Raw genomic sequence first — 22457 nt, 5'->3', positions numbered from 1 at the left:
GAGTCTATCTTGTTCCAAAGTCTTTGTTCTTCCACAAAGTTACAATACCCTGTACAAATGTGCCAGAGGGGTGAGGGAGTGCAAGCATATATACAAAGTTATATAAAAGCATGGAACCAGTAATCCACATTGCCTAAATGAGCCTGCTGTTTTATCTGGTTTGGATAATCTAGTGTAAAATGACTACTGCAGTCTTCTCACTGGCACCCCTACAGTCTGTTCAAAACCCAGCACCCAGAGTGATCCTCCTAAAATACAAACCCTGTCAGGTCATTCCTCTATACAGAAACCTCCAGTGGAGATTTCTCCTCCCTATACCCAATTCCTCCTTCTTTCATACCTAGAAGTAACCATAGACATTGCTATTAGTTTGGAGTAAATCCTTTCAACTTTGAGTACTGGTTTATAACCTTTTTATTTAAACATAAATAGAATCAACTACATGTATTCTGCAAATTGCTTTTCCCTTTGTATTTACATTTGAATATCCTGTGTTCTTTTTTTTTTCTTTTTTTTTTAAGATTTTATTTATTTGAGAGAGAAAGAAGGCACAAGCAGGGAGAACAAGAAGCTGACCCCCTGCTGAGCAGGAAGCCCAAGGTGGGGCTTGATCCCAGAACCCTGGGATCATGACCTGACCTTAAGGCAGACACTTAATTGACTGAGCCACTTAGGCACCCTGAATGTCCTGTGTTCTTAACATGAGATATATATTCCCTTGATATGTATTGTTATAAAATAGAATGAGGAAAGTTTTCTGTTTTATGAATTCCACATCACATGACTTTTATCATGCTGCTGTATAATTGTGAATTTTATAGTCATAAAACAAATAACATCTTTTATAACAATTATACTTTTATAGCTATAGCATGAAATAATTCATTTTTAAAAATGCCATTGCTTTGGAGCATCTGGCTAGCTCAGTCAGTAGAGCATGTGACTCTTGATCCTGGGGTCATGAGTTCAAATCCCGTGTTGGGTGTAGAAACTACTTAGACATCTTTAAAAAAAAAAGTGCCCAGAAAAATACAGTTGCCATAACAGTGTCATATTTGTTATGCAGTAAGATTTATCAACAGAGCAAACTCTTCTAACTATACATGACATGACATAGATGCTTCAATTATAATTATAGAATTTCTTCTTTACCATAGTAACCCCTCAGTTGAGCAATTTCAACTGCTTTTGCCTCCCGTCATTAATAGAGATATTAGGCTATATAAAGTAAAATGCAGGAGAACTGATGGCCAATAATGGAGCCAGAAGACTTGGCTCTACATATTCAAGGCTAATTAATTATTAGGTAAATTAGATGTTACATTGTAGGTAAAGACTACAAACTATGGCTCAGATTTGCTTTTGATAGGAAATAGGATTTCATTTATTTCCCTGTTTTAGTTTTGTATTAAATATGCTAAAACCTTTTCATTTTTAATTGCAGTCTCGAGTTATAGCTGTATTGGATTGGGAGCTTTCAACCATTGGTCATTCTTTGTCAGACTTAGCTCATCTCTCTCTGTTCTACTTTTGGCCAAGGAGCGTTCCATGGATAAACCAAAATTCTAATTTTCAAGAAAACAAAGGTACAAAACCATTATGTTGCCTAAATTGCTATTAATGTAAAAATATATTTATTCTTCATAATTAAAAGTAAGATTATATTGCAATTTTAGATAAGTAGCTCTTATTTGTTTCTTGAAATGTTTCTAAACAATTTTATTCTTGATTTCTCTGAACAATAGCATTTCACTTTTAGTAATTTATGATAAAATGTAGCCATTTATATACTTCATTCTTTTGGAAATCAACATTCACAACATGTTTGTTATGTGGTTTAATGGTTATTATATTCAGTTTTGTATACATATGCAATATCATTACATTTGAAATAGTCACCATGCTATCTTTATTACATTTCATAGTGTGTATTGTTTTTATAGGGATACCATCAATAGAAGAACTTATTTCAATATATTGCCGCTGCAGGGGAATTAACTCTGTTCTTCCTAACTGGAATTTCTTTCTTGCCCTTGCATATTTTAAAATGGCTGGAATAGCACAGGTAATTGATGGTGAGCAAAATATGTTGTACCATTATTTATTAATGTACTGTTCACAGTATTTTCTGGGCTTCAGGAGTTTTATGTTCTTTGTCCCTAAATCATTTTGATTTTGATAATGATAAATAGCAGACATGGGTAAATATGAATCCAGAATTTACAGAATAGCAATTTGGCAAGGGAAAAAAATTGAGTAGCAAAATATTTATCACTTTTTGGTATGATGAACTTAAAAGATAGGAGAGGGAAGAGAGAAAGACATAATGATAAGAGAAAAGCATGTGAAAACTGGTTATTTCCTGAATATCCAATTTAAGAAAGAGCTAAAATATTTTAATGATGTCTGCTTTGTTTTTTTTTTAATTTTTTTTATTGGAGTTCAATTTGCCAACATATAGCATAACACCCAGTGCTCATCCCAAGTGCCTCCCTCAGTATCCATCACCCAGTCACCCCAACCCCCTGCCCACCTCCCCTTCTACTGCCCCTTGTTAATTTCCCAGAGTTAGGTTTCTCTAATGTTTTGTCACCCTCACTGATATTTTCACTCATTTTCCCTCCTTTCCCTTTACTCCCTTTCACTAATTTTTATATTCCTCCAATGAATGAGACCATATAATGTTTGTCCTTTTCCAATTGACTTATTTCACTCAGCATAATACCCTCCAGGTCCCTCCACATTGAAGCAAATGGTGGGTATTTGTCGTTTCTAATGGTTGAGTAATATTCCATTGTATACAGAGACCACATCTTCTTTATCCATTCAATGATGTCTGCTTTGAACTATAAAATCATTTATTAACCAGGGCTGAACCATTTATTTTTTTTAAAAGATCTTATTTATTTATTCATGAGACATACAGAGAGAGAGAGAGAGAGGCAGAGACACAGGCAGAGAGAAGCAGGCTCCATGCAGGGGGCCCGACACGGGACTGGATCCCAGGTCTCCAGGATCATGCCCTGGGCAGAAGGCAGTGCTAAACCTCTGAGCCACCCGGGCTGCCCTGTAAAACCATTTATTAACCAGGGTTGGAAGAAAGAAATGCTTTTGCATGTCCCAAAGCCTCACACAGTATGTAGATTATAGTAGCCTCTTAATATGTTTTTGAGAGAATAAATAAAATTCTCCATTTTATAGCAGTCATATTTATGACATTAATTTTATGAGGAAATTGAGCATAAACTCAGTTTTTTAAAATTACAGCTTAATCTAAAGTGTATTCTTTTTTCCTTGGGGGTGGGGAGACAGAGAAAGAGGGAGATAAAGAATCTTAAGCACGCATAAGGGGCTGGATGTCACCACCCTGAGATTACGACCTGAGCCAAAATCAAGAGTCCAATGCTTACCCAACTGAGCCACCCAGACCCCTCTAAAATGTATTCTTTTTTTATACTGATTTAGTTTCCATGTGCTTTGAATCTTGGGAGTTTAAGAAATTGAGATGCTTCATTACTGACAAAGGGCTAAGGCTTGGAGGAATAAGTAAATAAGAGATTTTTAGAAACAAAAAAGAATGGGAAAAGAAGGATTAAGGGTTTTTTCCCCCTTGTCTTCAGAATCCATGCTATCTATGACCAACTAAAATATCTTCTAAGAATATAGTTGTAAAAAAATTTTAAAAAGGAATATAGTTGTATTACCTTTCATCCTGTATTTTAGAATCACAGTAATCATGTTGGCTGGATGGGTTTCTCAAAAGAGGGTTTATAGTGTGTTTTTTATATTTGTCAGTTTCCACAAATCAGATAACAAATGGGCTTTGAATTTAAAATGGATTTTCATTTCAAACGAAAGTTTGACTTGGATTATTTCGTAATTAGTATGTATGTCATAGACTATATGTGGTAACAGAGATGATCATAAACCTTGCATTCTAACTACAAATATGAAATTGGAAATGATGGAAGTTCTATTAGAATGTTTAGTTGCATAAAGAATTACATGAAGAAATGAAACTAATGAAATTCAGTTAATTGTGTTAGGATGAGACGAGCAAGGGAGAGGAGAGTGTGTTATATTAAAGTACAGAACACGGAGAAGAAAGAAAAACTAATTAGTATTCAACTGACCCTGTTTGAGGAGATGGTTAATTAAACTAGGAGTACAAAATATGAGGGAAATAAATATTCTTAGAGATCATCTCATTGCTTTCTCTTTAGTTTTTTGGGTTTTTTTGTTTTATTTTGGTTTCTTTAGATTTTCCCCCGTTATGAAGGGAGAACAGTGATCTTTAAACAGTGATATATAAGGTGCTGCCAGTCTGGTATCTTTGTTAACTCCTGACCTCATTTTCAAGTTTGATTTGATTTCTAGTTACAATTGGTAGGATGAGAGTGTGTTAACCAAATGATAGATGTATAACTCTTTAACTTAGGGGGGTATAATTATCCCTATGTGTAAATAAATAGAATTGATGGTCTGATTTACATCTTGATACCTTGTGAGTTTAGTGACTCACATAGCTGGGAAACTGTGGAGAGACTGGATAGCTGAAGAATAATTTTCAATGAATCTTAATTGCTCTTTTTTTTTAAGATTTTATTTATTTATTCATCACACACACACACACACACACACACACAGAAAGAGAGGCAGAGACACAGGCAGAGGGAGAAACAGGCTCCATGCAGGAAGCCTGACGTGGGACTCGGTCCTGGGTCTCCAAGATCACACCCTGGGCTGAAGGTGGCACTAAACCACTGGGCCACCAGGGCTGCCCTTAATTGTTCTTTTTTAATTTACTTATAGGGTGTATATAGTAGATATCTTCTGGGAAATAATGCATCTGAGAATAGCTTTCTGTTTGCCAAGATTGTGCAACCTCTGGCAGAAACTGGATTACAACTCTCAAGAAGGTAAGCAAAGTCAATTCCTTTTCTAACTCAAATTAGAGCCTTTATTAGGTATATGAAGTCTGTAAACTTTAGGAGGATAGGGACTTTCTATTACTTACACAAGGATGGCTGCTGCTAGTCATAGCAATTTTTTGGTAAATCTCTTATATGCCTGAAAATAAAATGACTTCAAATATAAAGAAAATAACCCAGATTCATGATTAAAAGCTTTTGTTTTGTTTTGTTTTGTTTTTTGCCAACTTGACTGAGTATATAAACTTTTAAGGATATAGATTAAAACTCTGAAATGTTTCTTTCTAATATTTAAGTTACTTACATATACCTATTTAAAAGTATATCTTATAAAGGATGGTTTATTAATTTTAGAAGTATTACTCTCTTCTATCATATTTCATGAAATTTTAATGATTTCATAAGTGTCTTCGAAATCCATATCACTTTGAGGCATCTAATTCACTTATTAACCACGTACTCCCATCTAAGTGATGCGATATGTAGCACTTACTGAATGCATAGATGATGCTGTCCTTAGAAATTCTGTCCAGGCCACAAGTATCCAGGATAAAAAACATTAGGACGGTTATGTTTTACAATCCATCTTATAGATGGGTAAGTGTTCTCTGTAATGTAACAGATAGTGTTGCTCTTCATAAAGATCTTTATAATGACATCCAGCAGTTGTATTTGTGAGGAATACACTAAAAATAATTACTAAATTTGTGTTCAATTTCTTCACTTCCTTTTTGAGAGATTATAAGTGACTTTAATAAAGATTCAAAACTACCACTGATTGAAATCATGTCAGGCTAATGTTTTACCCACGTAGTGCTTTCACCATTAGTTTCATGTTCAGAGTAAAGTGATTCTGCATTCATCCCATAATATGAAAAACTTAAGAAATTCCAAAATTTGGCAATTCCTGAGGGATATTTTGAGGGAGTTGGAAAAAACTTCACATTATATTTGGAGATACATAATAATGATTTGGGACACCTTTATAACTTTTTTTTTTTTTTTTTTAATAAAGAACTTTCAGTACTACACCACCACAAATTGGTACTTCCCCACAGTTGTTTGCACAGAGTAAGACTGGCCAGGAAGTTCTTGCTAGGGTGAAGCATTTCATGAAACGACACATCCTTCCAGCTGAAAAGGTAAGTACTGTATAAACCAACAGAATGTATTTGTGTTCAAGGACTGTTGATGAATTAAGTCTGGTATCTCTTCTAGGAGTACCATGGTACACTATCTTTGTAGTCAATCCTTACTTTTTCCCCCTCCTCATCTTAGCACTGAGTTGCTGCAGAAGCTGATAAACTTCTAAAATATGCCAAGGGAATGCCATAGCTAAATCTTTAGAATTAAAATACAGTCAAAGGGGATTAACTGTTGTAAAGTTGAGATCCTAAATATATTAGAGTAAAACATGACTTTCGGGCCTTTAAAAAAGGATTTTTTTTAATTAATTAATTTTTTTTGAGAGAGAGAGAAGGGGAGAGCACACTCAATTGAGGAAGGAGCAGAAGGAGATGAATAAGCAGACTGTGAGGAGTGGGGAACTCCACACGGGGCCCAACGCCACAACCCCAAGATCATGACCTTAGCCAAAATCAAGAGTTGGATGCCCAACTGACTGAGACACCCAGGCACCCTAGAGCCTTTTCATAAGGCAGTGACTGTCAGTCTTTTTTTATGGATCCATATGAGAATTAAGAAAACTGTAGTCTGTAGCCTAAGCAAAATGGACATAACCAGAAAATGTCATATACCTTTAAATCTATTCACAGATACTACTACCTCTCTCCCTACAAGTTAGTCGTATAAGGCCTTAAGTTTCAGTAAGTTCACTAAGGGTAGAGAAGTAACATGGTACATTCACTTGTTCAGTTAATATGTGATTATTAGGTACTTAATAATGGGTTAGGCATCTGGACAGCCATCAAAAGTAAAAGAAAAAGACAGACAGAGCTAATGCTTCCACAGAGCTTATACTTTAGCAAAAGAAAGATATTCAATAAGAGATAATAATGCTGTGAAGAAAAGATAAAAGCTATTATGAGCATACATAGACAGGTGGGGCCAGATATGTGTGTGAGTTGAACACTGGTGTAGAAATTGTAAGGATTTGATTTTTTGGTCCATTCCCGCCATAAGTTAGGTGGTCATGAACAAATAACTTTAATTCTCAGTACTTGAATCTTTCATCTGTCATGTGCATGGATATAAGTATACAACAAATTCTCATTTTGATTTTCTATGATTCTGAGAGGTCTAAAGCTATACTGACCAAATAGGAAACTGAAAAAGACTAAAACTCTTTCAACAAAAATGTTCAGAGTCAATATGTGTTTATAGGGCAGTTACTATTGTTGCTTGAACTACATAAATAATTACCATATTTTTATTTTTTTAAGATTGTATTTATTTATTCATGAGAAACACATAGAGAGAGGCAGAGACACAGGCAGAAGGAGAAGCAGGCTCCTTGAGAGGAGCCCAATATAGTACTTGATCCCAGGACCCTAGGATCATGCCCTGAGCCAAAGACAGACGCTCAACCACTGAGCCACCCAGGCATCTGAATTACCATATTTTTAATAACGATCTAGCATGAGATGAATTTTCCTGACACTGGGTATAGTTTTCTTTCTTTCTTTCTTTCTTTCTTTCTTTCTTTTTTTTTTTAAGAAAATACTACTTAAATATGAGGAAATTCTTTCTAAAATAGTCTCTTAACAGACACAATATACAGTGACTTTACAGGTAATACAAAGGACTAGATTCGTTTCTTTCAATAGTCACTCTAAATGTAAATGGGATAAACGTCCCAATCAAAAGACACAGGGTCCCAGATGGATAAAAAAACTAACACCCATCAATATGCTGTCTGCAGGAGACTCATTTTAGACCCAAAGACACCTCCAAATTGAAATTGATGGGTTGAAAAACATTTATCATGCTAATGGACATCAAAAGAAAATGTAGCAATCCTTAGACAAACTTGATTTAAGCCAAAGACTAAAAAGAGATGAAGAGATGGGATCCCTGGGTGGCGCAGCAGTTTGGCGCCTGCCTTTGGCCTGGGGCTGATCCTGGAGACCCGGGATCGAATCCCACGTCGGGCTCCCAATGCATGGAGCCTGCTTCTCCCTCTGCCTGTGTCTCTGCCTCTCTCTCTCTCTCTCTCTCTCTCTATCATAAAAAAAAAAATTAAAAAAATAAAAAGAGATGAAGAGGACACTATATCATAATCAAAGAGTCTATTCAACAAGAAGATCTAACAATTTTAAGTATTTATGTCAGTAACATAGGAGCAGCCATTTATATAAACCAAATAATAACAAAATTAAGGAAACACACTGATAATAATACAATAGTAGGGGACTTTAACACCCCCCTTACTGCAATGGACCGATCATATAAGCAGAAGATCAATAAGGAAACAAGGGCTTTGAATGACATACTGGACCAGATGGACTTCACAGATATTCAGAGTATTCCATCCTAAAACAACAAAATACACATTCTTCTCAAGTACCTATGGAACATTCTCCAGAATAGATCACATACTGAGTCACAAATCAGGTCTGAACTGGTACCAAAGTACCAGTTTCCAGACTGGTACCGTATTTCCAGACCATAATGCTTTGAAATTTGAACTCAATCACAAGAGGAAATTTGAAAGAACTCAAATATGTGGAGATTAAAGAACATCTACTAAAGAATGATGGGTCAACTAGGAAATTGAAGGCGAATTTTTAAAAATTCATGGAAACAAATGATAATAAAAACACAACTGTTCAAAACCTTTGGGAGCAGCAAAGGTGGTCCTAAGAGGGAATATATATATAGCAATACAAGCCTTTTTCAAGAAACAAGAAAGGTCTCAAATACATGATCTAACCATACACCTAAAGGAGCTGAAAAAAGAACAGCAAGTAAAGCCTAAATCCAGAAGGAGAAGAGAATTAATAATGATTAGAGCAGAAATCAATAAAATAGAAGCCAAAAGAACAGTAGAACAGGCCTATGAAACTAGGAACTGGTTCTTTGAAAGAATTAATAAGATTGATAACCCCATGGCCAGAATAATAAATAAAAGAGAAAGGCCCCAAAGAAACAAAATCATGAATGAAAGAGGAAAGATCACACCAAAGGAAAAAAAACACCACCAAAGAAATGTAAACAGTTATAAGAACATATTATGGGCAACTATATGCCAATAAATTAGGCAATCTGGAAAAAATGGGTGCATTCCTGGAAACATATAAACTATTAAAGCTGAAACAGAAAGAAATAGAAAACCTGAACAGACCCATAACCAGCAAGGAAATTGAAGAAGTAATCAGAAATCTCCCAACAAACAAGAGTCCAGGGCCAGGTAGCTTCCCAAGGGAATTCTATCAAACATTTAAAGAACTAATACGTATTATACTGAAGCTGTTAAAAAATAGAAATGGAAGGAAAACTTCCAGACTCATTCTATGAGGCCAGCATTACCTTGATCCCCAAACCAGAAAAAGACCCCACCAAAAAGAATTACACACTAATATCTCTGATGAACGTGGATGCCAAAATTCTCACCAAGATACTAGCCAATAGGATCCAACAGTACATTAAAAGGATTGTTCTCGGGCAGCCCAGGTGGCTCAGCAGTCTAGTGGAGCCTTCAGTCCAGGGCCTGATCCTGGAGACTCAGGATTGAGTCCCGCATCAGGCCCCCTGCATGGATGGAGGCTGCTTCTCCCTCCCTCCCTCCCTCTCTCTCTCTCTCTCTCATAAATAAATAAAATCTCTAAAAACTAAAAATAAAAATAAATAAAAGGATTATTCTTGAGATCAAGTGGGATTTATTCTTGGGCTGCCAGAGTGGTTCAACATCTACAGATCAATCAATGTGATATACTACATTAATAAAAGAAAGGGCAAGAGCCATTAATCCATTAATAGATACAGAAAAAGCATTTAACAAAGTACAGCATCCTTTCTTGATTAAAACTCTTCATAGTGTAGAGATAGAGGAATACCTCAATACCATAAAAGCCCATAGCAAATATCATTCTCAATGGGGAAAAACTGAGAGCTTTTTCCCAAAGGTCAGGAACACAGCAGGGATGTCTACTCTCACCAGTGTTGTTCAGTACAATACTAAAAATCCTAGCCTCAGCAATCGGACAACAAAAATAAATAAAATGGATCTGAATTGGCAAAGAAGTCAAACTCTCACTCTTCGCAGATGACATGATACTCTGGAAAACCCAAAAGACTTCACCCCAGAATTCCTAGAACTCATACAGGAATTCAGCAAAGTGACAAGGTATAAAATTAATGCACAGAAGTCAATTGCATTTCTATATGCTAACAAGACAGAAGAAAGAGAAATTAAAGGATCTATTCCAGGGATCCCTGGGTGGCGCAGCGGTTTGGCGCCTGCCTTTGGCCCAGGGCGCGATCCTGGAGATCCGGGATCGAATCCCACGTCGGGCTTCCGGTGCATGGAGCCTGCTTCTCCCTCTGCCTATGTCTCTGCCTCTCTCTCTCACTGTGTTCCTATCATAAATAAAATAAAAAAAAAAAAAAAAAAGGATCTATTCCATTTACAATTGTACCCAAAACCATAAGATACCTAGGAATAAACCTAACCAAAGAGGTAAAGGATCTGTACTCAAAAAACTATCAAACACTCATGAAAGAAATATAGGAAGACACTAAGAAATGGAAAAACATTCCATGCTCATGGATTGGAAGAACAAAAATTGTTAAGAAGTCTTTGTTACCTAAAGCAATCTATATATTCAGTGCAATCCCTATCAAAATACCATCAATTTTTTTTTTCACAGAACTGGAACAAATAATCCTAAAATTTGTATGAACAAATAATCCAAAATTTTCCTGGTTTCTGTATAAACCAGAAAAGACTCCAAATAGCATCATAATTTCTGGACTTCAAGCTATATTGCAAAGCTGTAATCATCAAGACAGTATGGTACTGGCATAAAACAGACACATAGATCAATGGAACAGAATAGAGAACCCAGAAATGGACCCTCAACTCTGTGGTCAACTAATCTTTGACAAAGTAGGAGAGAATATCCAACAGAAAAAAGATAGTCTCTTCAACCAGTGGTACTGGGAAAGTTGGACAACCACATGCAGAAGAATGAAACTGGACCATTTTCTTACACCAAACAAAAATAGACTCTAATGGATGAAAGACCTAAATGTGACACAGGAATCCATCAAAATCCTAGAGAAGAACAGACAGCAACCTCTGTGACCTCAGTTGCAACTGACAGAGTGGGAGAAGGTATTTGCAAATATCTTATCAGATGAAGGTCTAGTATCTAAAATCTATAAAGAACTTAACAAACTCAACACCCAAAGAACAAATAATCCAGTGAAGAAATGAGAAGACATGAACAGACATTTTTCCAAAGAAGACATACAAATGGCCATTGGACACATGAAAAAATGCTCAACATTACCCACTATCAAAGAAATACAAATCAAAACCACATAGAGATACCACACCAGTCAGAATGGCTAAAATTAACAAGTCAGGAAATGACAGATGGCAGGGATGCAAAGACAGGGGAACCCTCTTACACTGTTGATGGGAATGCAAACTCTGCAGTCACTCTGGAAGCAGTATGTAGGTTCCTCAAAAAGTTGAAAATAGAGCTACCTTGTGATCTAGCAATTGCACTACTGGGTATTTACCCCAAAGATACAAACGTAGTGACCCAAGGGGGCACCTGCACCTCAAGGTTTATAGGAGAAATATCCACAATAGCCAAACTATGGAAAGAGCCCAGATGGCTATCAACAGATGGATGGATAAAGAAGATGTGGTATATATGCACAATGAAATATTATTCGGCCATCAAAAAAATGAAACCTTGCCATTTGCAACAACATTGATGAACTAGAGAGTATTATGCTAAGCAAAATAAGTCAATCAGAGAAAGACAATTACATGATCTCACTCATCTGTGGAATTTAAGAAACAAAATAGAGGAGCATAGGGGAAGGGAAAGAAAAATAAAAGAAGATGAAATCAGAGAGGGAGACAAATCATAAGAGACTCTTAATCAAAGAAACAAACTGAGGGTTGCTAGAGGGAAGGGGGTGAGAGCAATTGAGTAACTGGGTGATGGACATTATGGAGGGCATAGGATGTAATGAGCACTGGGTGTTATATAAGACTGATAAATCACTGAACTCTACCCTCTGAAACTAATAATATACTATATGTTAATTGAATTTAAATTTTAAAAATAGTAAAAAAAAATAGTCTCCACTTATATGTGTTCAGTGATTAAGATATCACTTTGGAGACTTTCTGATCTAGTTAGTACATACACAATTTTGAATTTTAAAATTCTGAATTTTGGGGTATTAAAAAGAAAATGAATACTTTTGGTTCAAGATGGCAGACTAAATTCAGCATTTATCTGCTTTCCCTCCAATAAAATCCCATTGGCAATAAAGAAATGTTTTAAAAATGGAATAAGTTGCTAAAACCACAAAAACAGGAGTGGGACAATCAGAGGATTGAAGGTTTTGAAAAGAGAATGGAAGTTGGATTGGAAAGCAGAATGGATCATACCAAAGACTAATCCTTAACAGAGGAATCCAAACACCTCAAAAGCATTTTGAAATAAGAGAAGGTTATAGCACAGATGGTAACCTTTTTGTTTTGTTTTGTTTTACAATGAAGTCCCCTGTGATTGGCTGATATGGAGAGCAAGAGTGAGAAGGGAAAGAGAAATCAAGATATTTGACTGAAGAATTATCCTGTAGGTGGGCTGCAGGGGTAGGTGTCTAACACACCTGCATAGCAGTGCCATTTGCTTCAAACAGAAGACTATAAGAGTACTCTGAAAAAGCAAACAATTTAGACTTATCATAGTGATCATTTCATAACATGAATAACTGTCAAATCACTGTGTTATACACTGGAAACTCATACGATATTGCATGCTAACTACTCCAATTTCAAACAAAACAAAACAAAAAAACAAAGTGAGGAAATTGAGGTCCAGAGACATTAAGCAAGTTGCCTAAATCAAAAAGAGAAGGAAGCCAATGTAGAACAGTGTGGAAAACCTGAGCCTTAGAGTTAGAGTATGTGTTCTGATCCAGACTTAACCTAAATTCTACCCTCAGCAAAATATTTCCTTTAAACACTCAACAAACATTGAGCACCTCAGTGGTAGTCACTGTGCTAGATGGTCTGGACATGACAATATTAAGTCTTATTAAGCATTACAATGTTAAACAAGGAGACAGGTTGCCATGTTTACAGTTAAATGGAAGAGGAAGACAGTGAATCAACACTAGTTATATGCATTAAGAATTTACTCCTCTTCCAGATACTGTGCCAAGAGCTTGAGGTATAGTAACTCATGTAATCCTTGCAGTGGGAGTACAATTTTTACTCTGGGTTGAAAATTAGTCAGAGAATATTTTAAGCTATGAGTAATAACCTAGGGCTCTTAAAAAAAGAAAAAAAGCAAATTATCTGTTTCAAAGAAGCTAGGCTTCAACATGAGGGTTAGGGCTCTAGAGTGCTCCATTTTTTGGCTTTTTTTTTTTTAAAATAGGGATTTGATGTGAATCCTAGATTGCCTGTTAGCCTGCCTGATTCCTGCCTGCTCACCCTAAAATAAAACATATTTGTTGACATGCTTGTGCTTGGAACCAGCTGATTATTCAAAGGAGAGGCCAGAATTGGCAGAAGAAACCAAGTAGTCTTGCTCTTTCATTTATAAATGTGAATGGAAAATCAAGGGAAACATGAAGCACAGAAAAGAAGTATCACAAGTTAGGTTGTGGTACATCTGCTGAACTTAGTATTATGCAGCTATTACAAAGAATTTTCAATATAAAATAAAATGCCTTATTATAAGTTAAAAAAGCAGTCTGTCTCTAGCTTTTAAGGGAAGATTGTCAATATTTTGTGTGGCAAGAAAAGCCACATTCATTTTCTCTTTGCAGATCATTCAAACCTAGAATATATCCGCACCTAATAACATGAGCCTTTTCTTTCATTAAAAATCTTAAACTGGGGATCCCTGGGTGGCACAGCGGTTTGGCACCTGCCTTTGGCCCAGGGCGCGATCCTGGAGACCCGGGATCAAGTCCCACATCAGGCTCCCGGTGCATGGAGCCTGCTTCTCCCTCTGCCTATGTTTCTGCCTCTCTCTCTCTCTCTCTCTGTGTGACTATCATAAATGAATTAAAAAAAAAATTTTAAAAATCTTAAACTGAGTTGCGTGGCTGGCACAGTCAGTAGAGCATGCAACTCTTGGTCTCAGGGTTGTGGGTTTGAGTCTCACATTGGGTATAGAGCTTACTTAAAAATAAAATCTTAGAAAAAATCTTAAAGCAACATCTGTAAAAATGTTTTATCCTATAGAATGATTCTGAACAATACTAATCCTTGTCTGTGAACATATACCTTTTTTAATGATATTTGGAGAAAAGGAATTAGCTTTTTCAAAACAGGAGGGGGGAAAGCCTATAAAATTCTATCCAATATTATTACATGAATAACATGAATTTATTACATTATTACATGAATAACTGTATTTTATAAACTAAGTTTATAAAAATTAAAAGTTGTGTCTAAAAAAGTGTCTAGAAAACAAGATTATTTCATATAATAAACCAATATTTTAACAATACACATCTTTAGTAAGACTCTTAATGACTTTTTCTGAACACTTTTACATATTTTTCCAGATTTTTATAATGGGAAAAATAAACCTTATTTAAACTGTTCAAATGACCTTTGAAATTCCTTGGATTTCGTAAAAGTGAGAACATAAGAACCCATTATCTATGAAAATGTTAAAAGGCAGTTCTTCCTATTCAGAATGGACAAGGAGAGGCACCTGGGTGGCGCGGCCATTGAATGTCCGGCTCTTGATTTCAGGTCAAGTCATGAAATCCAGCCCTGCATCGGGCTCACACTAGGCATGGAGCCTGCTTAAGATTCTCTCCTCTCTCTCCCTCTGCCCCGCCCCTCCCCATACATTCATGTTCTCTCTCTAAAAAAATAAAAATAAAGTAGATAAGGAGTCCTTAAAAATAGCGTGTAAAACAAGAACTAGCAACATAGTCTTGAGAACACACTTTTATGTAATGACAACATTAGTAATATTTTCCTATTCAGTATAATAATGTACTAGTAAAGAACTATTGCTTCTTTCTTATAGACTTAAGTTTATTTTTTTAAAAGATTTTATTTATTTATTCATGAGAGACGCAGAGAGACAGAGGCAGAGACACAGGCAGAAGGAGAAGCAGGCTCCATGCAGGGAGCCCGACATGGGACTCGATCCTGGGTCTCCAGGACCAGGCCGTGGGCTGAAGGTGACGCTAAACCACTGGGCCACCTGGGCTGCCCCTAGACTTAAGTTTAAAGTGAAAAAATGTAAAATAAAATAAAGTGAAAAATATAATGCAAAAATATTTGTAGGCTCAGATTTAAATTTCTGAGCCAACATACTGCAAAACAATATCTCAATCAGGGAATGAGGAAGTTAGATGTTAAGGGTGCTATTTGGGGAGTATTGATCAGGCACCAAGCATATTTTCTGCTTTCTTCTTTCACCAATATACTGTTTTTCATACTCTAAAAGCTAAAGAAAGCTTCTTTGTAATGAGATATTTTAATTCTGACTCCTGCCATACCACAAACAAAGTCTGCTGATCTATAAGTGGATAGACTTTAGAAGTATTAAATCTCACAAGTTTTTAAATAATTGTATAAACATTGGCATAATCTAATTTCTTAGAACTGTGGTATCATGAAGAGGTAGTCAGAAATGAGGCATTTGTAAATGTTGCATAATATATTTTTTATCAAACACAGTAGCATTGACTATTTCCATGGCTGTACAAGGGATGGAAATAATAAACAACCCTAAACAGGAAATCTCCAATTTAACTGACTTTCTTGACAGAAATGATGAATGCTGTTCATTCTGGTTAGAAAGAGCTGTCCTTTGTCTTCTTGCAGTTTTCACCAAATACGTCAGTACCCTAGATTAGCCATGCTTAACAAAAAAAAATCTTTTGTATGTTATATGACTGTAAAGAAGTGGAACAATTTTAGAAAATAATTTTGTAGTATGGACTTGTGACAATATTTATAGCCTTTAATCTAGTAATTCTAGCCTAAGTAAAAAAATAGGTACGGAGATGCTGTAATAAAATATTGAAGAATGCCATCACAATCCATATTTTAGTTCATTTTGATTCTTTTAATTGCACAAATTAGAAATTATTATTGTTTTATGTGGCTAGTTTTTAACTTAGATTTACCCATGTATTTATCACTTTATTTACTGTTTCTTCTTGTAACTCAGAGGTTTCTTTTAGGATCTTTAATGAGAATCTGCTAGTAACCTTTTCATTGATCTTTATTTTTCCCTTTTCTTTTCCTTTTTTTGCTCAAGAGAGGTAAGTAATGAATAACTCAGATTCAGATTCTCTTTGTCTTTCTGTTTATTTCTAATACCTTTATTTTGTCCTAATTCTTGAAAGATTATTTTATTGGATATAGAATCCTGGGTTGACAGTTATATTCTGGTGTCATTTGACACCAGATGACTTCACCACTGATTTCTGGTGTCATTTGTTGCTTTGGCAAGTCAGTTCTCACTTGTTTAATTATCAATGATGTCGGGCTACCTGGGTGTTTCAGTAGGTTAAGTATCTAACTCTTGGTTTCATCTCAGGTCATGATCTCAAGGTTGTAAGATTGAGCCCCATGTCAAGCTCTGTGCTCATTGGGGAGTCTGCTGGAGATTCTTTCTTTCCCTCTGCCCCTATCCCCCATTCGTTCTCTCTCAAATAAACATCTTTTTAAAAATTATCATTGATCTGTCCTTCCACCCCCCACCCCACCTTTTTTTTTCTTTTTTTAAGATTTTATTTATCTACTCATGATAGAGAGAGAGAGAGAGAGACAGGCAGAGGGAGAAGCAGGCTCCATGCCTGGAGCCCGACACGGGACTCGATCCCAGGACTCCAGGTTCACGCCTGGGCCAAAGGCAGGCATTGAACCGCTGAGCCACCCAAGAATCCCCAACCTTTTAAGAGCTTTTGTTCCTCCTTGGTGTTCAACAGTTTATGCTTTGGCTTTATTTTATTTTCTGAATTTGAGAATTGGTGTCTTTCATCAGTTCTAAAAACTCAGATGTAATTTTTTCCAATATTCCCTCTTCTTTATCTAGGATCCCCAGTTAGACTAATGCAAAAACTTTTCTCTATATCCATCATGTCCCTTAACCATTCATATTTTCTTTTATTGAAGTTCAGTGCTTCATTCAATAAATAAGTAATTTCTTCATATTTTCTTCCAATTTATTTATTTTTTTCAGCTATATCTAATCTATTTTTTGACTATCCATAGCGCAGTGGTTCTCAAAAGTTGGGAGTGTCAGGAAAGGCCTGGGTGGCTTAGTGGTTGAGCGTCTGCCTTTGGCTCAGGGCGTGATCCCAGAGTCCCAGGATCGAGTCCCATGTTGGGCTACCTGCATGGAGCCTGCTTCTCCCTCTGCCTATGTCGCTGCCCCTCTCTTTCTGTGTCTGTCATGAATAAATACATAAAATCTTAAAAAAAAAAAAAAAAAAAAGTTGAGAGTGTCAGAATTGCCAGAGCTTGTAAAGAATACAGAAGCCGTAGGCTCATTGAAATAGGGTAAGTCATGGATCCTTGTGTTCTCACCAAGTGCCCCAAGTATTCTGATACCACCAAAATTTGAGAACCACTGCTTGAATTTTTAAATTTCATTACTTTGGTTTTTCTTTTCCTCAGGTTGCCTTTGGTTCTTTATCCTTTTTTTTTGTTCTGTTCTTTATCAAATTTGGCCAATTTTGACAACCCTTGTCATACTTGTGATTCATTCCTTTATTCTTGAAATCTCTTGGACACAAATACTTTATTCTGTATCTGGTTATTATTTTATCTGTAGTCTCTGGGGAGTGTGATTCTGTTTTGTTACACTTTTGGTTTTGCCAATTTTTGCTAATGGTGTTTGAAACAAGTAATTTAGTAACCCCTGAAGAGTCAGGATTTTTACTTCTGGCTGCTGAGGAATTTTCTTATTGTTTTTCCAACACAGCTATTCATTACTACATGTATTTTTTAAATTATTTTAAATATTTTCTCTGACATTTTTAATTGTACTACTTTGAGAGGGGTTCTTATGACCACCCAGTGTGCCATATTGCTAAAAATGGAACACTCAAAATTTGGTACAAGATTTTGGAAGTCTGTTATCTGATATTGAGGCAGCATAATTTCGTGAGCAGCAAACCTCTAGAATTGTTTATATTTGTATATCTGGTCTTAGAAATATTACTTATTTAATAGCAGCTCAAAAAGCTTCTTTGCCTACATATATTTACTTTGGATATTTGCAGCTTATGGCATTATTTACTTTATATTTACTTTAGCTAATAAACTTTTTTTCTTGTTATTACTTTAAGGAGGTAATTGAGTTCTGTGTTCAAAATGAAAATTCAATGAACAAATGGAAAAAACCTTTAGTGATTGATAAACTTAAGGTAAGAAAAATGAGGAAACCTTTAACATTAGAAAATGTATATGTAGGTGTTTTTTTTTAAACCTTAGTTTGTTATTGCTGTTGTTATTATATATGTAGAGAATAAATATATCAATAATAACTTTTAAAGAGAAAGTTAAAAATAGAATCCACAGTATACAAATTGGGTTACATAGAGTTTTGTATAAAGTATAGGATGAGGATAGCTTCTTACAGCTGTTGAAAGAAAAAAGATGATCAACACCACTCACTACCATCTGTTGTGAAATTGTGATAGAAGTCAAACAGGACATTTGTTCCACATGGGCTCAGTCTATTTCATGATTTTAAATCCTAACCACAACACATGTAAGAAATTAAAATGTACAAAATAGTATGTTTGGCGTAATTATACACAAATGTGGGAGATTCAGTAATAACTGTGATTCAATAAGAAATACTCAAGAAAGCAAATGTAGTTTTTCAGCCAAATATAAGGAAAGCTGGAGAAAAAGGCATTTCTTTAACAGATAGGAAACTGTTGATTTATAATGAATTAGTAACTATTTGGTTTCACACACTGCAGGGTAAATGAAACAACTTCATAAGTGTTTTCAAATTTCAAAAAGCATAAATAGCAGTACATTTTTTAAATAAACTTAATTCTTGGTAAATTATATTCACTCTGGCATATTCATCACTTTGACAGGAAATGGCTAAAGCAGAAGGCCTCTGGAACTTGTTTTTGCCAGCTGTAAGTGGTCTCAGCCAGGTGGACTATGCCTTGATTGCTGAAGAAACAGGAAAATGCTTTTTTGCTCCAGATGTCTTTAACTGCCAAGCACCAGGTTACTATATTATTTAAAAACAACTTTCTCAGATATTTTGAGCAGTGTTTAAGTGTTTAAAATTTTTCTGTTTTATGACGGGAAGTTTTTCTACACAAAGTCATTCGTTAATAAACTAGTCTATAATTTTACTTTTCAGGTACTACGATTTAAATATTTTTTAAAATGGATCTGATATTCTCATTGGGTTTATTCTTTTGTTAAACATTATTACATTAAGAATATTAGTGAATAGAGGCCACCACCAAATGGACTGGCAATATAAAGATTATAGTTTCACGATTGAGTATTAGATATTTATACGACTAGTTGGAATGGATAGAGTTCCAAATCTTTTTTAGCCTCCCTATTTCTCCATTTCTTCACCAGTTTTTTTCTTTAAGTTTTTAAAAATTTAAGTAATGTCTAAACTCAACCTGGAGCTTGAGCTCCAGACCCTGAAATCAAGAATCACGCACTCTTATAACTGAGCCAGACCAGGCATGCCTATTCACCAGTTATTTATTGATTACTTACTATGTGCCAGGCACTGTTCTAGATCCTTGGAATGTATCAAGGAATAAAATACTCAGAAATTCCTGCTCTCATTAAGCTGATGTCCTGATGGAGTGAGACAGAAATAAATAATAAATATAGTAAGTGAATAAATTATGTAGATTTAAAGATGAAAAGTGCTTTGGGAAAAAAAAGAAAAAAAAAAGCTCCAGCTGGGTATGGAAACGCTGGAATGCTGGGGAACAAGAAATGCAGATTACAATTTAACATGGAATGATCAGGATAAGTCTTACTGAGAAAATGATATTCAATAAACATGTAAAAAGGCAAGAGAGTTAGCCACGCTGATATCTGGGGAAAGAATTTCCACAGCAGAGGAAACAAAATGCATAGACCCTAAGGCAAGAGTATGATTGGTATATTACAAGAAGAGTCAAGGAAGCCGGCCTAGTTGGGAAAATAGTAAGAGAAGATATCAGAGAGGAAAAGGACTTATAGGGCAGGTAAGGGCTCATATCTCCTGTGAAATGGGAAGCCATTGGAGATTTGACCAGGGAAATGACAAGATGTTACCTCAGTTTTAAAAGAATCACTTTGACTACTATGTTGAGAATTAACAAAAGGGGGGAAGGAAGGAAGTAGGGAGTCTGTTGTAATAATCCTAGTTAGAGATGATGGGGATTTGTTCCAGGGTGGTAGCAGTGGAAAAGGTGAGAAGCAGAAATATCCTAAGTATATTTTGAAGGAAGAGCAAAGAGAATTTCCTGATTGGATATGGGAAAGTCAAGGATGCCTCCAAAGATAATGGCATGAAAAGTTGGAAGAATAAGGGAAGGAAGCCAACTTTTCTTTAAAAGATAATATGGAAGAGATAAACCTGGAATGTAGTCTATAGAAGAGGTTTCCAAACCTGGATTTGTCAAAGAACTGGCTAAGGAACTTAAAATAGACAAACAAAACACACACACACAAAGATTCACAGGCTCCATCCCTGGAGATTTGATTCGGTAGGTCTAGGGTAAACCCTGGGAATGTCTTTTGTCTTTTTTTCCCCCCAAGTTACTCTAGTTACTCTGTTGCAATCAAGGAACAACATTTGATTTGTTGTAAAAGGATGATGGTATGATATCTTATATTGTCACTGAACAAGTTAGAAGTCAGTATTACCTTTTGTGCTCATTGTACGGCCCTGCTGCTAAAGCTCTCCCATAAAGAGTTAATGAAGGATGGAACTGCCACAAAGAAGTATATTGTATATCTGAGAGAAAACACAGTCTGGTTGCATAGCAAAGTGTTTGCACGGTAGACTTTGACTTTCATTTATTTGGAACTATTAAGGCAGTTACAGACTTCTGATGATGGTTGAACCATCCTGAGGTGGTTTTCCCTCTTCAGATCCTCAGTTTATCAAATTACTGCTGTATTACATTTTAATCCAATAATGAGGCTATTGTAAAGGTCAAGAAATCTATCACAGAATTTCTAAAGATTCCATCTCATTTATGTGAAGCTATTACATTATGCTATATATAGGTGGCCTGATTTTGTGGAAGGAGAACTGGTAGTGTTTTGTTTAAAACTTACTTTTTAATTGCTACCTATAGTAAGAAATATAATTTATATTTTGACCCAATATGTAGCATATGTAGTTGTACATGTATGTTCATGAATGAATAGGTGGATCTGGTGAGGTGCTTGGGGAACAAGAAGTGAGAGGCATATATATTACTGAAGAGGGGCTTCATGAAATAATAGTTTCTCTTATTACATGCAATACTCATAAGATTTTCAGGAAGAATTTTCACCTCTAAACATGACTTGAAGATGGGGGGCCTGGGTGGTTGAGTCAGTTAAGTGTCTGCCTTCAGGACAGCCCAGGTGGCTGAGAGGTTTAGTGCCACCTTCAGCCCCGGGCGTGGTCCTGGAGACCTGGGATCGAGTCCCACATCAGGCTCCCTGCATGGAGACTGCTTCTCCCTCTGCCTGTGTCTCTGCCTCTTTCTCTCTCGCTCTCTTTCTCTCTCTCTCTCTGTCTCTCATGAATAAATAAATAAAATCTTTAAAAAAAAAAAAAGTGTCTGCCTTCAGTTCATGTCATGATCCCAGGGTCCTGGGATCAAGCCCTGCATCAGGCTTCCTGCCCAGCAAGTTAGCCTGCTTCTCCCTCCCCTGGAGAAGGTGCTGTTCCCCCTGCTTGTTCTCTCTCTCTTTTTTTCTTTCTCTCTCTCTCTCTCAAATAAATAAATAAAATATTTTTTTAATTTTTAAAAATATGATTTGAAGGATAGTCACTGAAATGCCTATGAAAACAGTTAAATCCAAGTTAAGTCTCTCAACATATGTTAAATAAAATACTAAGATATTTTCCAATGAGTCTAATCTAATGTGTTCTATTTTGATCTATTTCATTTTTTTAGAGAATGCTCACCATATTCCATTAAATTAATTTCATGACATACTAATGGGTCATAATATGAAAAATAATGCTATAGAAGATTTCCTTTGCAGAAACAGCTCTGCCACCCTATCTCCATTTGACCCATGAACTCACTTTTCACTAGAAGGTCATTTTTCTAGCATTATAATTTCTAATATTAAAATTTCATGAGTATATCAATTATACTATCTAAATA

General features: G+C 35.7%; 1 protein-coding gene across 2 annotated transcripts in view; it reads left to right on the top strand.

Moving 5' to 3' along the window:
• ACAD11 (acyl-CoA dehydrogenase family member 11) overlaps nucleotides 1-22457 on the top strand; it is a 105251-nt gene that overhangs the window by 23381 nt on the left and 59413 nt on the right. For both annotated transcript variants that reach the window (XM_041734169.1, XM_041734170.1), the window contains exons 6-11: nucleotides 1445-1586; nucleotides 1944-2065; nucleotides 4813-4919; nucleotides 5947-6073; nucleotides 18426-18503; nucleotides 19191-19329. In XM_041734169.1, coding sequence (XP_041590103.1) covers nucleotides 1445-1586; nucleotides 1944-2065; nucleotides 4813-4919; nucleotides 5947-6073; nucleotides 18426-18503; nucleotides 19191-19329 — 715 coding nt within the window. The remainder of the gene's footprint in view (nucleotides 1-1444; nucleotides 1587-1943; nucleotides 2066-4812; nucleotides 4920-5946; nucleotides 6074-18425; nucleotides 18504-19190; nucleotides 19330-22457) is intronic.

Source organism: Vulpes lagopus, chromosome 19 (assembly GCF_018345385.1).
Source record: "Vulpes lagopus strain Blue_001 chromosome 19, ASM1834538v1, whole genome shotgun sequence".
NCBI lineage: Eukaryota > Metazoa > Chordata > Mammalia > Carnivora > Canidae > Vulpes > Vulpes lagopus.
This window is presented reverse-complemented; position numbering and strand designations above follow the sequence as displayed.